Raw genomic sequence first — 17,513 nt, forward strand, 5'->3', positions numbered from 1 at the left:
AACAGTCTTAGCCCTTTGTCAGTTTTCGTCTGCCTCTTTGATAAACCCAAGGAACCGCATGAAGAATGCATAAAAACAACAGGATTTATCTTGTAAATATTTTACACCTCAGTCAGCCATGAAGAGATTCCCTAAACAGGGGCGAGCACACTTCGACTGTTTTCCAGAAAGCACATGGCAACTGTAGATGTCTCTGTCATGTGTTTTCCTCCTGCTATATGTTTTTATTACGGTAAACTCATGAAATTCTGACTGGGCTACAAGATGATTGTGGGTGGTGGTGGGGGGGGGGGGGGGGCTCACAGATAAAGAAAGGTGAAGATTTGAAAAGAAAGCAGGAAGACAAATAGAAAGGCAGGGCAAAGAAAGATGGAGTGAGTTGTGTCAAATGGATAAATGTCAGCAGGAACTTCATCATCTGTCTCCCTCCCGAAGATGCCATGTGTAAATTGCGGTGCCGGGGCCCTCAGCTAGCCTTCCCCTAGCGCTGTAATAAGATTAGAGACAGCAGCAGTCTCTGCCTCTCTCCTTGTGTGTGCGAGGGACTATTGAGCCCGTGTGGAAGTGTACAATTTCGATGGCTTACACGGGGCGCCGGCGAATAAGCGGGATTACTCACACCACCAAACAAGACTCATGGTAGAAGATTTGGATACTTATTTATCACTCCACACACACACACTCGCAGACACACTGTGAACTTTTCTTTTTCCCACCACGTTTTGCTGTGTGGGTCACTTTAATGAGATTCCTGCCTGTACAGTAATAGCACAGTCTCTGCAGAAGCCCTGAAACAACATTACAGGAGATTAAAACACCATTAAGTGCGATACGTTGACTCTAAACTCATTAAAAGCATAATCCCTGCAGGAATATGCTTTCCTATATTCCTGCAGCTCTTTTTTATAATTAAACATTTGCACTGTGGGGAACAATATAGGAGGCTATCAGCACCGCTCCTCGCTCCCGTTTGTTAGCACATGATGTTTACACCACAGCTTCGCCTCTCAGACTAGTCTTTCAGACCTTCATCCAAATCTAATATACCCATCCATAAATAGCTCACCTATCGAGCCCATATTTGGCGTGAGTGACTGGACACGGGAGCCAATCCTGCCCGGCGAAACCCCCCCTCCAACCCCGCCTCTGCACGCTCTCCCAGCCGCTCTAACGCCTCCCGAACCGCCCATTCGCCTTAAAAGGGGCTTGACTGACAAGCCGAACCACGCCCCTTCGTTTACCAAGCCCCACCCCCTCCTTCGGTTCCCCTATCGCGTGTCTATTTTGGCAACACGGATACGCATGGAGCCTCCATCACCTCCAACCTCCTCTTTACGCACCGACTCCCGAGAATGCGCGCAGGTACGGGGAAGCCAGCCGCCTCGCTCAGCCGTTAACGTCCCTGTTTAAGGACTAATATGAAAGAAGTGGATTTAGAGGTCTGACAGAGCCCAGAGAGGAGGCACATACACACATATATAGATTTTTCCTCTTCTTCTCCTTCTTCTTCTGCTTCCCACCCCCTTCCCTGTGGATCATTCTTGTTTTCCCATCACCAGAGCGTAAAGCATGGATGTCTTGGCGAACCACAGTATCTTTCAGGAACTTCAGCTCGTGCACGACACCGGCTACTTCTCGGCCATGCCTTCGCTGGAGGAGAACTGGCAGCAGGTACGTGTCAACTTTCAGCTTTCAGCATCGGCTGTGCCAGCTTCAGCCGCGAGCTCGCAAATTTGCGCTCGGGATGCACAACTTTCAAAGAAAAAGAAGAAACACGCACTCGTGTATCTGGCAGGTTTTTCCCGATAAATGAGCAAAGTGGATAAAATGCGGACGCAAAGCAGCGCGTAATAAAGCTGTCAAATATGATGTAAGGGGAGGTGAAGATGAGCACTCGAACAGGGAGTGAATTAGACGTAAATAATAGATTTGCAACCTTCAGATTACTCAGGTTTGAACCCTCGTGCACGAAAAGAATTCCCCTCTCCTATCCATAATAGATCCCCCAACGCGTCTGGCTCTGTAGCAGCAGTTTAAGTGTTAACGGGAAGAAGGAGGTGAGGGAAGAAGCTGTCACCAGTAATGTCCACATTTTTTTATTTGTTCATATTTTTTAAATCCCCCTTTTGCTTCATCAAATTCAGCGGGTGTCTACGGAGAGATGCTGTGTAAAGCTTTGGGTTTCACGCGGCCACATGGCGCCGGGGTGCGCGGAGAGACTTCACGCCATCTGCGCTTACGCGTCTCTTCTTCTTCTTCTTTCTTCTTTAGTTTGTAAAACTGTTTAAAAAATGGCACCAGAGCTGGGTTTATTTATTCATTGCGTGGTGGTGATGATGGTGTGGGTGTGTGTGTTAGAAAAAAAATCTTCAAATCGGAGTTTTTTTTAACGAACAAATGATTCATTTTTACATTTTCCCCCTTCACTGCTTCGGTTTGGTGTCCCCCTGTCACTCAGAGGAGGGACATCTTCCCCCAAACATGCCTCCTACTTTCCTCTTTTCCATTTGTGTGTCCAAATAAGAGCCCACCTGCATTGCTGCTGATGATGCTGATGCTGGAGAGGATGCTTTCCATGCTGCACTTGAATTACCGGACAAGGAGGGGGAGAAAAAAAAAATCACAGCACAGAAATCTGATGCCGGTATTGTTCATGAAATATGAGCTTGAGTTTTTCCCCACTTCTATGCTCCACGAGTAAAGGGAGGGAGGGGATGGAGAGAGAAAGAGGGAGAAACCGGTGCGTGACTGGTTGTGGCCAAGCAGCCTAATTGGCATCCTACTGTTAGCCACCGACGCATCTTTTCATAACAAGTCTCCAACTCCCTGCCTATCCTCCTGTCAGGGGATTTTTTTCTTAAATTGCATGTGGGGGGCATCATATGGAGTGAATATCTCTCTCTCTCCCTCTCCCCCTCTCTCTCTCTCTCTCGCTCTCTCTTGCTTCTCACCCACAGCCTGCATTTTAAAATCAATACCTAATGCAAATGGAAGAGAGAAGACAGCTGGATATGTGGGCAAAGCTCTTCTCTGTGAGGGTGGGAAATGTCAGCTCTCTTTTATTGGAATCGCTGTTTATGGGCTCTGTTTGGTCTTTGACTGTTTTAGATTTAGATCGGCTCGTTTTTTGCCAGGATGTCTGGCATCATTTTGTGTGATTAGCTGTAGTTTTGGGATTTTTAAAAAAAATGGTAAACGTAATTTCATAGATGAATTCTGTGACTGAATCTGCCCTCAGCCTGGGCTAAATGGAAAGATCAAACTGACCGTGACCTGCCTTTCTTCTGGCTAATACAACTCTGGGACCTTGGTGATGTTGCCTTGCCTGCAAATTGCCCACATGCAGTGTAGTTAAGTTAAAGTTAGCTGGCTAACTTCAAACCAGAGGCATTAAACAGAGAGACAAAAAAAAAGACAAATACTAAATAATGCCTTGAGGCGACTGTTGTTGTGATTTGGCGTAATATAAGTTAAACTAAATGGAATTGAATGAAACTACTACAAGATAGCGCTAAATACTTAAAACTTTTTAAACTTTTTAAACTGAACCCAGAGCAGTCTCTGGGGGTTGCTTAGGAACCCCCACACCCCCACAAAGCTAACTGTTGCACACTCACAATAAACAGCTAGTACGACTCACCTCCTCTTAAATTGATGTTACTTGTTTTGTACAAGATTTGCATATTTTACTTTCTCATAAGTAAGGTTAACTTAATGTAGAAATGTAACTGAGAGAGGTTCTACTTTTTAAATGTTCTTTTGTTTAGTGTTTTTGACTGGAAGTGGCTCCATTGTGTCTGGTCTAACAAGTGAAAGATCCTCGCTTTGGTTTTGGGAGGCAACACAAATCCAGAGATGGCTGCTGACTTTTAAGACTTTGCTTCTAGAAGAATTGTAGCAAAATGGAAATGCTTGTTGGCCTACTAAGGTGTAAGGCAGGTGGTGTTAAACATAACACCACCTGCCTTACACCTTACACCTGCCAGGGCCAAAATTCACCTGGCAGAGACTCCAAACCAGCCCAGTGGATGGCTTTGGAATATGTGAGGGAGGACATAACTTTTGGACTTTTAACTGTATTTTCACAAGTTTTACAGCTTTATGTACCGATAAAGACCGCCAAAATGTCCATTCACAACACACCAAAGAAATGAAATTGTAGATTTTTGTAATTTAAAAAAATTACCTCTTCCAATTTAAGTCCAAAGAGTCCTGCACTTTTTTCTTATATTAAGATGTCTCACTGATTAAATGTGTACCTCAGTTTCTGAAACTGGAGTTTCACCAGTCCGGCCCACATAGGATCAAAGTGGTCTGTATGTTGCCAGGAATGTAAAATAAGTTGGATATCTGTAAATCATGTAATGATGTGCACAAATGAAGCTAACTGTTACGTTTCATTTCTGTTGTAACAGTTAAGAGTTGGGTGTAGTCTCAGAATGAAAATTACTGAAATCTATAATTTAATTACTTTGGTTATTGTGAATGGCCATTTTAGAGCTCTTTATGAGTAGGAAAAGCTTTAAATCCTATTGAAATATAGTTAAAAGTCCAAAATGAATGCCTTCCTTCACATTTTCCCAAACCATCCAGTGCCTTCAGACTCTGGCCTCCAGGCCTTATGTTTGATGTCTCTGGTGTATAAGCTGTAAAACATGTAAAGATGGGCGCAAAACAAAAGAACATTTTCCTTCTATAGTAACAGTTTAGAGTTGGGGGCAGTAACATTGTCAAGTCCAACTCAAGTGTGTTGTCATTATCCCGACTCTCAGGCATGCAGTTTTTACAGTCGCCTCTCAGTTGCTTTACAAGATGCATGCTTTCCTCAAAGCATTCAAAGCCTCCAGCCCCATTACAAATCACCAGAGGAGAAGGTTTCTTCTTCTTTTGGAAAAACTATCTATAGTTTAGATAAGAAGATCCCTGCAGCCTTGAGAGCAAAAGGATTTGAGCTTTGCAAATCGATCATTGTGCTCATCGTAGCAGCATGAAGATGCCACTGAGCTCCCCTGAATACAGGAATTATGAGCTGTGGCTTGCCTTAAAAGCTCCGTCTCCAGCCGAGGCCCTGCAGTTTGAGCGGTCCCCTCTGTATTCCAGGCACAATTTAGAATTCGATGCTTTTACGGCGGCCTGATGGCGAGATAGGAGGCCGTTGTTGTCGGCCCCTAAATGGGTCCCTGAGACGCGATGGCAAGAGTGATGACTGTGTCCCCTGTTGGTGTCTGCGAGGCATGATTCAGCCGGTTATAGGGGGATGGGGAGAAGAAAAGCAGTAAAGTGTTTTTGGAGGTCTGCAGATGGTACATTTGAGGCTGCTATTTGTTCCATTATTGAACCTAATAGTGCCAAGCTGAACTGCGCGCTGTCTCGCTTCCAAATCCCCGTACAGTTGGCTGTTCAGAGTTGGAACAAAGTGCGGGGCTGAGCTGGATTTGGAACAAGCAGAGCCGGTCAGAGCGCACTTATTATTTGTGGGACCCAGTTTCTCTCAAAGCAAAGAGCGCACGTGTTATTCTGCTGTCTCGCTGTCTTGGCTTCTCTTTCCCATGCTTGTTTAGGCTCCTTTGTAAACTGGCATTTTGGTCAGAGAAAGCCTTGGTTGGCTTTTGCTGTCGGTTTGCCAGCATCTGTAAAAAAAAAAAGAAGAAGAAAAAAAACATCTGGATCAGATTTCAGGCCGACATGATGGATTTTTCAGTCTCCGCTGATGACGTGTCCCAGTCCACCGCACCTGACCCTGATGGGCAGGATTGTAACAGGACACCACTGATGGCTCTCGGTCATTGACCTCGGGACACACTTTATACCCTCCAACACATATATTATCCCTCAGAGGTTCAGCACACACACACAGAGTACACACATGTAGTGCGACTGCCTGCACAAGCAAAATGTCTGCACGTTGCTTGACGGTGCATTATGGAGCTCCTATATGAGGACAGGCTGTTCATGGCAGCCGCAACCTCCATAAGCGAGCCCGCTTGCTCAGATGCATCCACTTACATCCAACTGGCAGCGAAGGCGACTCCGTCTGGGACTGAGTGGGGGGGTGGGCGGAGGATAGAGGTGGAGGAAGTTGCAGAGCATGCACATTCTCTCCACTGCAAGATTTTGCATTTCACAGTCTGGTGGGTTTGAACCCCACCCCCCCACCCCAGGAGTGAGGCGCACATATAGAAAGACAATCAAAAGGGTGGAGAAGCAGGATGTCCTGATGCTCAGAAGAAGTAGGGATGCTGATGGATGGAGTCGTTTCACATTTTGAGTCAGAGGGAAAAGTCGCACCACACTGGGCTCGTTTAAGCTGGAGTCAGGGCCAAAGAAACATAGAGAAAATACCCCCACTCACCCCAACACCATCCTCCTATAGAGAGACAGCGGTGAGGACTGAGAGAGCGAAGGAACCGCGCACATCCATACGCATCCACGTGCAGCCTTGGATATGTGTGTGTGTCCCAGTATGTTATGTAATCCTCAGTAGGCCACAGCTGCTTTCTCACACACAGCAGGCATGCTGGGGAGAGCAGCCAACTTGCGCTCCCGCCGCCCACCTTCCTGTCTTCCTCCATCCCTGGTTTTCCCCTTTCGCTCAACCCCCCCCCCCCCCCCCCCCCTTTTTCCCCCTTATTTTCTTCCTGCTTATAGATTTGACACAGTATGGATCTTTTGATCTCCGTGGGGCTTTCGTGGAGTACCTGCATCCACCACTTTTTTGGACCTTTGTCTCAAGTAATGAAGCTCTGGAACAGGTCTCGCGTGTTCTCCGTGACCTTTCGCCGCCTGAGATCTGATGTAATTTTATGCAAATTAAAATTAAATCAATCCTGTAGCCGGCACAGTTCAGCAAGGCAGAGGAAGGACAAACCCGGGACTTAATCTTATTTGTCTCAGAAGAGTTCCTGCGAGTGTTTTTTCGTTCCCGGCGTGTTGCTTTATTAAAATGTCACATCAACTCTTAAGTATGAGATGCGGAATTCCCCGAAATCGAGTTTGGGCCTTCTCCAAAAAGGCGAGGGTGGAGGGAGGGAGAGAAACATTAATTGTGTTTTAGTTTAGCTGACGTCTGGCTCTGTTCAGCCGTCTTCCATATTCATGTGCTACCTCATGATGCTGGAGTTCGGAATTGATTCCTTGCGGTGTTTTGTTTTTTAACCCGAGATCAAGCAGGAGATCTTGGAGATGGATGTCACGTAGAATGTGTTTGACATAGCCTGCTGGCCCGTGACGCAGCGAGGCATGAAAGGGAGTCTTTGTGCGCCGTTGCACACAATGCAGCGTCTTTGCTGGACTCTTCTTAAATGTTTTCAGCCACAAGGTTATCATTCTGATAAATGTGTGTGTGTAGTTAAAGAGCAACAAGTTCATCTAATTAGCAGACACAGCAAAAGCTGATGAGATAGTCATTTTGGAGGAGCTGCATTGCGCTTACATGCATGTCATTCATTATTTTTACCTTTTTCTTAATGTCTAGTAGAGGTGAGCGCATAGATCCAAATATCGCTAGTATCGATAGCAACACTGGTATCGGTATCAGATCGATACCAGCGTGATAGGATCGATATTTTGTTTCTGTCCTTAAAATTATTTTTTTTTCTATTTTCATTCTTTTGAAGAAGAAAAACATTTGAACCTTTCTGTGTTGACTGTCACGTCTATTTTATTTATAGCCTATAGCACACTTAAACAATAGAAGCTGATCCAAAGTGCTTAAGAGACAGACACATTTACAACCCAGGTCTCCAAAAACTAAAAGCAGTTTCAAAATACATGAAAAGCAGAAAGGTTTTACAGTGTGTTTTTTTGTGTTAACTAATTGTTGTGGAAAGTAAAAATAATGTCTCACTGCTCTAGTGCTTTATAAAAGGTGCTGGTGTCAGTATCAGCAATACAGACCCTGTATTTACCTGGTATAGGATTGACACCAAAATTTGCAGTATTGCACAGCACTCATGTCTAGAGGTTAGAGCCTAGTGTGTATTGCACAGGCCTGAGTGTTTGCTGCTACACGCGGGGGCCACAGGCTCATCATTTCACGTCAGGATGCATTTTCTTTGTATGCACACACAGTCGCGGGCAGGTGCACAGGTTTGTGTGCGTCTGTGTATCCTGTGTAATGAGATGTACGAGCGACCCTCTGACCCAGTAACATCCATTCTGCCATAAGAGCACTTAGTGAACTCTGCCACCTCTGTCTCATCACTCAAGCAGCCGAGAGGCAATTGCCAGTGATAGGTGCCGGCTACTGCTTTATGGGCGTTGATGAAAAGGTGGGAAGCGCTGATGAAAAAGAGGAAGTATTCATTTGTCTGACTCTCCGGTGACTGGCGCGTCAGAGAAAAGCCAGAGTAGGTGGTGTAGGAGAAAATGGCAGAGGGTTGGTGGGGTTGGGGGTGTTGGTGGAGGGAGAGCGGTGAACAAGCACATCTTTATGTATGGCTTCCGTCTGCGAAACGCTCTGCCACCCCAGGTTTGATTAACAGTGAGAAGAGAAGCTAGTCATTTTTTTCGCCTCACACCACCACACATGGCTTGGCAATGATTTTCACATCATTTGAGGCGAAATCGGGAAGCCGTTACAGCACCTTACAGTGATCCGACATGCTTCGCTGCTGCCATCCGGCTTGGCAACCGCAGGGAGGAAAGAGAAAGGAAGAGAAGTCTCAGACACTCATTTTATGCTTTGGAATCACCACCAACTCTCTCCCTCTCTCTTTATCTCCTGACTGTCTCTCTCTCGCTGTCTCCCTTCTTTGCTCTTTGACAAATTCTGAGAAGGCACTTTTGACGAAGTCACAGCCGCCTTGTTTGATTTGCCCTGCTCTAACCCTCATTTAAAGTCAGTCTCACTACAAAAAGTTGAACTCAGGAGTTACGCAATCAAAATTTGGCACAAAGCTGAATAAAGGCCCTTTAACAGGGAGCGTGTCACGAATAAAGCCGAAAAATAGTTTTCCTTCTGCTATTTCAATAAAGTTTATTGCCGTGAAAGGGTAGGATGACAGTGAGCTCCATGTTTGCAGCTCCGATCATGAGCGAGCAGATTAAGCATGTATCGGTGGATGCTGGCAGGAAGATATGTAGTCTTGGCCTTCTCATAACAAGCATAGCAAAACTCTAAAACATGGATTTAGCAAAATAATCACAGCCAGACTTATGATGTTGTTTGGTTAGTTAAAAGTGTTCTGACCTGAAGCCAGGAGGCAGTCAGCTTTACAGAAACATTTCTTGAAGGCCTTAAAATCCACAAGGTCAGGTGAGCCATTTAGGGTTAAGGTTAGGTTAATCTCTATAAACACATGCTTTTTTATGAATATGCAGAATCAGTAGGAAAAAGGCATTTACAAAAAAAATTGGCCACTGAAAGATGAAGATTTTGCTTTTAAGTAACTTTTTGAAATTTTCCTGTATCTGCAAACAATGATTGGCACATGGCAGAGGAAGTCCTACCTGCTGGTAGGAAAGTGAAAAAGATTGGCCATTATCCCCCGACTCACAGTCATCAGTCAATAGCTGATACGTTCCAGTGGGGGTTAGGGATAGTTTACTGTTTAACCCATTTAATATTTTTTCCCTGTTTAGTTTACTCACTAACTTTATAAAAAAAACTGTGAGGCAAAAAATGCACAGATCACAGGTGAGTACTGTGCAAAAGTCTTGAACTACCCCTCATTTCTTTATATTTTGCTTCCAATGACTTTTTTGTAATTTTTTAAAGTGGTTTTGACCAATAGTTCTCCAGGCTTTCTGAAGGGCTTTGACTGCTTTTTCATTCCTTTTCATCCCAGTCCTTGTACCTTTTTCAGATTTTTTTTTCTTAACATGTGTCTATGACTCATTCAAGCATAAGAAAGGCTCCTAAGTCAAGGGATGAGCCAGTTTTGTGGGAAAACCAATTTTAAATTGTGTCTTTAGGCACTTTTTCACTAGCAGCCTGTCATAAAAGCACAATTTGTTTCAATTTCTTTAGCTAAATCTATGAAAAATGCCACACGTAACACAGTTTGACAGGTAAAATTGTATTTTTGCACCAACAGGTGATTCTCAAAGAGCTGTTAGTTGAACCTTGTCATATCTCGGCATGGTGTGCATGTGTCATTAAAAACTGAAACGTATAGTCAGGTTTTTGATCCACCATGCAAAACCATCTGGAAATCATCTGATTGGCCACAGCTTCATTTTTTAGCCCGACAATGATCCCCAAAACACTGTCAATGCAGTAAAATCATACCTGGACAGAAAAATACAGTAAAGTATTCTCAGTCATGGATCAGTGTCCCTTAGGCTACGTCCACACTAGCCTGGATAGATTTAAAAATGGCATTTTCATCTGAAAGGGCTCCGCGTCCACACTAGCCTTTTCAGTCATTTTCACAGAGTTGTGCGTCCACATTGAAACGGCCGGAAACGCTTATGTTCCAGTACTGCACATGCGTGAAACGCAAGGCGATTCGAACCTGCCTCATTTGTGTCTACAGTTTATTTACTTTCTGGCTCTTTGAAAAGTTGCAGCAAACTGTTGAGGAAAAGCACCGAGTTTTTTAAATGGACTAACAATGAGGTGGAGTTGTTGCTGCGAGTAACACAAAAGTACAAAAGTACAAAGTTGCAAAAGCGAGTGAGAATTAAAGATTTGAAGAAAAGCTATCTGAAGCATGTACAGACTGATATTAATCTTTAATGCGGCTATCAAAATTGAGAGCAAACAAAACAACTGCTGTATAATGCCCTCTGCTATCTTTGTTTAATTAGTCACATGACTTAAATGTGTCATCGTTTTCAAAAAGTCTCAGTTTTCGCTGTCCACACTGCGATGTGAAAGCACCGTTTTCAAAAGTATGCGTTTTCGAGAGCGTTTTCAAAACACTGCGTTTTCCTTGAGTGAAAACGCCGTCTCAGTGTGGACGCGAGGCCAAAACGGAGAGAAAACTGCATTTTCAAATGAAAATGCGTAACATCATTGAAGCAGTGTGGGATCATGTTGCCAGAGAACAGAACAAAAGGCAGAAACATCCAAAGAAGAGCTTTGAATGTCCTTTAAGAAGCCTGGAGAACTATTCCTGAAGACTGCTTAAAGAAATGACAAGAAAGCTGCCTAAGAGAGTTCACACCAAATATTCATTTTTAAGATGTTTAGTACTGTACAAACCCTGTTTTTGCCTTATATACTGTGTTTCCAGGTGTGTTTGCACACGTTTCTTGTTGTATTTTTCAATGAGAATGTGTACTCTGATTTCACTCCTACCTTTCCAATCGGATCTCCAGTGGTATTTTATATCACACTGATGAATTTAGTCACAGATTTCCAGTTGCAGTCACAAGTAAATATTAAGGTAATCCTACACTGTTGCCAGGTAGCTGCTGGCACATTAAACATTTCTTTCTCGCTACACCCAGCTGGAGTTAAATCCCACCTTGTTTGTTTTATTTTATTCAAATAGTAGAATGCAATCTAAAAGACCTTGACAGTTTTAAAAAAAACTGTGAGTAACAACAGAAAGTAACTAAGAAAACCAAGTGTTACTAAACCGAGTGTTTAGTCTTCCTGGATGCTCACATATTCAGAAATCCCTTGGCTTTAATAAAGCCCACACATCCACACAATGTCCAGGCATTTTGGAGCCATAATCGGCTGTAGCGTTTGAAGCGTTGCATCCCCCTCCTCCAGCCTACCTGTTGCTAGGCAGCCTCAGCAAGCAGGAAGACCAGTTTTGGACTATTTGTTTGTTTAGCTGTCAGTCTGTGAGGCTAATCCCACCCCGAGAGACTTCTAGCCATCCAGAAACCAGAAATCCAGACATGTGGACCATCTCGCTTCAAAGATTGCAAAAGAGAAAGGGGCAAAAAGAGATGGAAAGGGGGGTGGGGGAGACAAGGGCAATTTGCCCAGAGTAAACACCGCTGCTTGTTGATGTCATCTGAAGTCATCAATCACGGCTCTAAGCTCTCTGTGGTGACAGCGGCAAGGACGTGACACTCTCTGAAACCGGCTGGATGGCCTATAAAGCAGGACAGTCAGCAGTGAAGAACAACGGCAGACCTTGTCGACGACGTGCTGTAAAAGTATTACAAAAGGATGTTATCTCAGATTGAGGTCGGACTCGGTGTGTCCAGTAAAGACATAACAATGCCAGTTATTGGTGTGTTCGACTTTCAGGTGCATGACATAAGCTCCTAGGAGTTTGTGGGTCTTTGCAGATTTGTATGCAATCCCGACTGTGCTTTGCATGTTGGCTGACATGCAAAGCCGGTCTGCACTTGTTCCCCCAGTGCAGTGGCTTGGTACTCCGAAGCTGTCCGGCCGGTTGGCCAGAGTGACAGGGCATTTTCATCTGTCATTATATCGCTCCCTCACGTTATCTCTCTAATGATTGATCTATTTGTTCTTGCAGCAGTCTCTGTTTCCTTTATCTCCTTTTGTATTTTTGTGTCATCCTGTTCCCTTTTCACCCATCCTTCTTTTATCTTTCTTATCTCCTTCATCTCGTTTATGAGATTCAGTTTCAATCTGCCTACCCCGATGTATTAGTTTCTCTGTCATCCTCCTCCTCAAAGCTGTTTCACATCATTCACTTAAAATTTAGAGAGCATCATACCTGTTTTGGCAGCTCGCAGCCAGGGGTGAGGACTCAGCTGGATGCTCGGAAATAGATAAAGCATGTTTTCCATTGTCAGCAGCTGACGCTAAATTCTCTGGAAGATTAAACTGGGTCCCAAATTACCCTAAAGACACAGATATCTCAAGCCAACTGGGTATGTCATGTAGTTTCAGTCATTCCAAGCCCCTGCAGGGTTGAGTTGTCTGAAAAAGATATGACTTGTTTCCTCGAAACCAGACGGATTCAGCTTGAATTGGGATTAGTCCGTATGTCAGAGCCTGAAAGCGCAGTTTTTCCACTATGAAAAATAATGTTTTAACACGCTTACTTGGGGGGAAAAAGGATGTTATAAGCGTTGACAGACAGAGGGGGTGAGAAGATTGCGCACCCTTCTTAACTCTTCGAGCGGCCTGGGAAGTGCCCTTCTGTGATTTAATGAGACCTGTGGGAAGAGCCATTCATCAGCATGACGGTATACCTCTGTTTCCCATTGTTCTGTTCTCGTATGTGGAGAGCACTGTGTGTTTTAGCCTTAATGATGGGCTGGCAACCCTTTGATTAGATGAATCTCCTGGTGCTAATTAAGATTTAGGCTGCCAAAAGACATCTGTATTTATGCCTTCCTCCCTCGCTTGTTCCCTAGAAGTACGTGTGTGTGTGTGTGTGTGTGTGTGTGTGTGAGCAGTTTACAGGATGTGTTCGTGCAGTGGTGGGGGATTTTGATATTGTGGCCTAAACTGGGAGTTTGGGTGGTGTCTGTCTTGTGGTCGACATAAGTGCAGGGCCTTGAGCAAAATGAGCATGGGTCATCCGAATACCAGAACCGTTGTCTTTTTTTCCGAAAATGCAGATTTTTTGGAATAGCATGTGGGTATAAAATCTCCCTGTCTAGTCATTTGGCTTGAATCGCAGTCGTTAAAATAAGGCATAGCTCTTTGATGCATTATTATAAGATATATTGTATTACAGATGGTGATAACATGCGGTACAAAAGATTTCCCATTTCTGTTTTCGTTGCACCGAGTCTTTTAGAGAAGGTGATCTGCTGCCCGTCTAGCAGGTGGATAACAGTTTGTTCAGTGACCTCCTCTCCAACACAGCTTAAAGAGTGTCCCAGAATAGACACAGGCCATCTAGCCATCCTCTTCCTTCTGACTTCAATCACCATCTCTTTGGTCTTATTCACATTTATAAGCCGGTGATTCCTCCCAGACCAAAACATAAAATCATCCGCCAGTGCACCGTACTCCTCCTCCTCCTGCCCATCACTGATACATTCACCCACTGCAGAATCATCAGAGTATTTCTGTAGGTGGCGTGACCTGGACTTGTACTGATAGTCTGAGGTGGACAAGGTGGACAAAAATGGATACAGCACAGTCCACCTTGGAGCTCTTGTACAATAAAATCACCGCACAGAGAATTTGTTCCCACATTTAAAAGTAAAGTGAGGGTCATGCTGTAAAAAAGGAAAGAATGTGGCAGTTTGGTGCAAGAAATAGAGATTTTCTTTCAACTTTTGAGGGAAATTGATGATAAAATGATTTTCATTGTAAACTAGAAGAACTATTAATACTAAAATATCCTCACCCACTGAAAAAAGAGAATTGTTGGAACAACATAATTGTATTAAGTCAACTGGTAACACGTGATGAACTTAGATCAATCCAACAAATTTACAACACAAAAAAGGGAAACTTAAGTTGCACAAATTTACTTAAATAAAAATATCAAGTTAAGGGAACAGGTTGTAATTTCAAGTAGGTGGGAACAACAAACCACCGTCAAAAAATCAGAAAGAGTAAGAATCATTTAAAACATTGCATTAGGTTAACTACAACTCAAACACCCTTTTTAGGAAGTCAGCCTTCAATCAACTACTGCTATTTTGTCAAAGCTCTTAGGCTTCTGGACCTGATGGGATGTTACTGCCAACTAATTTATAGTCACTTAAATCAGAGAAGAAAAAACATTAGACTAGTCTAAAAGGCAACCTTCAGAAAACGCTGAAACTTAGCCGACAAATAGTTGTTGAAATGTGCAGCACTCTGCCTAATATGGCAAACACCCAACGTCAGATTTTGGCTAACCTTAGCAATACTAGCAGCAGTAGCCTTAAGTTTTATCCACACTAGTGTCAACATCCAGATACAGAATTTATCTACACCTGGCTTCTGTAGCACCAGTTATCATGGCCATCATCATGTTTTCGCATTGTTATATCACAGCAGATATTTGTATTTATTCATTTTTTCCTTCAAACCTAAAACTGAAGCACAGACCCAAGTGTACTTGCTTAAATGTGTGCGGATGTGGCTTCTGTAGCCTTTTTTACTCACATTTTCTCAAAAAAGAGAGAATCCATTATTCAATGCTATATCAATGAAAACAAACTATCTCTGTGGGGATCTGTGTCAAATCTTAGCAAAACACCATAGATGTGTTTTCCCTCATCTTTTAACTAAACTGATGGTGTCACATAAATGTTTCACTACCCAATTCCCCCCCTGTGCTTATTTTCAGAGGAAAACAGTTTGATAACTTATGCTAACAAGAATGAAGGCATCCCCACCCTCCGCCTGACCCTCCCTTACATCGCTCCCCCATCCTCCAAGCTCATGTGGCTACACGGCATACGCTCCCGCTCACCAGTTTACCACTATGTGTTATTCAGTCTATTGCCCCAGATATTATTTCATTGTAAAATGATGCCAATTAGTAAAGCCAGTCGCCAGTGGCTGTGGTCTGGCTCCTTCTCCGTTCCAGCGGGGAAAGTTATTTGGGTCGGCAGCTATTTTCAGCCTGTGATGTTGCCTGGAATACTTCAGGGAGCAGCCACTGTTTTATAAGAGAGCACATCAATAATTTTCATTGCTATGTGTGTGTGTGTGTGTGTATAAGCAAGAAAGAGACAGAGACAGGCAGGGTTTATTGGGTTTATGTGTGTGTGCGTGTGTTTATACGTGGGAGAAAAGTGGCTGTTTTTTCCCCTGAATATTCAGTGGAGCAGGTGGTGTGTGTAAACGCGCGGACTTGTTCCTGTCTTAGAAACATTTCACTGTAACTGTCATGACCTCCCGTTAATTTAAAATACATTAATTTGCCAGCTTTTAAACTTTAACCCCGAAATCTTAACACGTCTTTTAATCCAGATTTCACCCTTTTGCCCTGTAATCACCCGCTTTTTTGTGCTGAAAGCTCTTCTTAGATGGGAGGAGGGGGCGTATTTACCAAGTATATACAGGACCGATATCAATACTGATGCTTTTAACCTATAAAGGCAGATGAATCATAATCAATTTGAAAATTCTGAACACATTTTAATGATCACTAAATCACTGTAATTTTTACCTTTCACAACAATTAGCAAACACACACAAAAAAAAACATTTTCATGTATTTTCATGCTTTTCATGTATTTGGGGTTTTTTGAACACCTGGGTTGTAAATGCGCTCTAAAGCACTTTGGGTCAGCTTCTGTTTAAATATGCTGCAAATGTGCTATAATTAAAACCATTGTGACAGTCGGCTCAAAAAGGTTCAGATATTCAGAGGTATATGTTTTCCACTTCCAAAAAACCATTATTTATTTAACATAATTCAGTGAGCTGCATACTGAACTTAGATAATGAAAACAAAATATCGATGCCATCGCACTAGTATCTGTCCAATACCGATACCAGCATTAGCATCGATACTACTGATATTTGGCTCGATCTGTCCACCTGTACAACTCACCAGGCTAACATAGACCCTAAAGGCCAAAGTCAATGAGTTCCCAACACCTTTCTCAGTGTGTCTAACCCAAGTCCCCTCTTCTCCGCCACACAGCTGTGCATTGTCATGATGAAATTGGGGTGAAAAGTCCTCACACTCCTGCTGAAAAGCCAGCCGCTCTGCACCGAGGGGTGAATGGGTTCAGCCTGCCGCGCTGCCCCCGCCCATCCTCATACAACCTAAACACACACACGCACACACACTTTCACTCACTGACTCTCACTCCCTCGCTACACTATCGCTTGGAGGGGAGCCCAAAGCGGCGGTGGTGGCGAGAAGACGTCTTTCAATATTTTAAGCAGCTTGCGCTAATCTTTGTCGCTCAGGTTTGTTTTGAAAGCAGCTACAGCCGGAATAAAGACAGAACGACAGCGGCCCCCACCTCCTGTTGTGCGGCTCCAAAAATGCGCACACCCTTGCGTAACTTTGCGCACACTCGCAACTTCCCCCCCCGAACTAAATCCACCTTGGCCTTGCAAGGCTGTGCCACTGACCTGCTTTTGCTTGTTTTCTTGCCACCCCCTCTTCCTCCTCCTTTTTTTGCTTCTTAGCTAACCCTCAGATTTGGTGTTGTAATGAGTGACAAAGGCTTAAACTGTGGCTCCGACAGGCGCACAGTTACACAACACTTGCAACGCAAAAGCAGGGTAAACAGAATCTGTGGCTTCTTATTCAGCGCGTAAAAACAAACCGTTTTGGGCTCTTATCAGTGCGGGCACGGCGCCACAGTTGCACTTCACGGTGTGTGGACGTGATTGGGGTACCGAGCGGGCCCTCGCTGACTGCTACTGTATGAGGAGGAAACAGAGTTTTTCCGCTTCACTGTTCTCTTTATCTCCCTCCTCTAGCCCTCTGTTATTTTCGGCCCTCCTCCCCTGTCTTTCGCTGCTCGCCGCTCTTTTGTTTCTCCGTGCCTTTTTCCAGCCAAGGCCCCATTCTCTTGCCCCGTCATTGTGTGCGGTAATGAAGATTAGCCAGGCTGCCGCACACAATGGGGTCCCCACATCCGGAGCGCAGACTCCCCAAATCCTGTCGCAAGCTGCTCTAACCCCGCTGTAAAACCACTGTTGTCTCCGACCCCCACTATCTGAAAAAAAAAGCCACCTCATACATATACATGTTGTGGTTCATTCCCAT

General features: G+C 44.0%; 1 protein-coding gene across 2 annotated transcripts in view; it reads left to right on the forward strand.

Moving 5' to 3' along the window:
* The first annotated feature begins 1,346 nt into the window (after positions 1-1,346).
* LOC146547253 (Krueppel-like factor 7) overlaps positions 1,347-17,513 on the forward strand; it is a 51,973-nt gene continuing 35,806 nt past the window's right edge. The window contains exons 1-2 of one of the 2 annotated variants that reach the window (XM_085264764.1): positions 1,347-1,362; positions 1,560-1,671. In XM_085264764.1, coding sequence (XP_085120890.1) covers positions 1,570-1,671 — 102 coding nt within the window. In that variant the 5' untranslated portion in view covers positions 1,347-1,362; positions 1,560-1,569. Of the gene's footprint in view, positions 1,363-1,559; positions 1,672-6,691; positions 6,796-17,513 lie in introns of those variants that run through there. The other variant, XM_085264765.1, reaches the window with a different exon arrangement.

The sequence above is a fragment of the Mchenga conophoros genome, linkage group LG23, assembly GCF_057382185.1.
Source record: "Mchenga conophoros isolate Kocher_MC1m ecotype Shallow Benthic linkage group LG23, M_conophoros_male_GT1.1, whole genome shotgun sequence".
NCBI classification, from domain to species: domain Eukaryota; kingdom Metazoa; phylum Chordata; class Actinopteri; order Cichliformes; family Cichlidae; genus Mchenga; species Mchenga conophoros.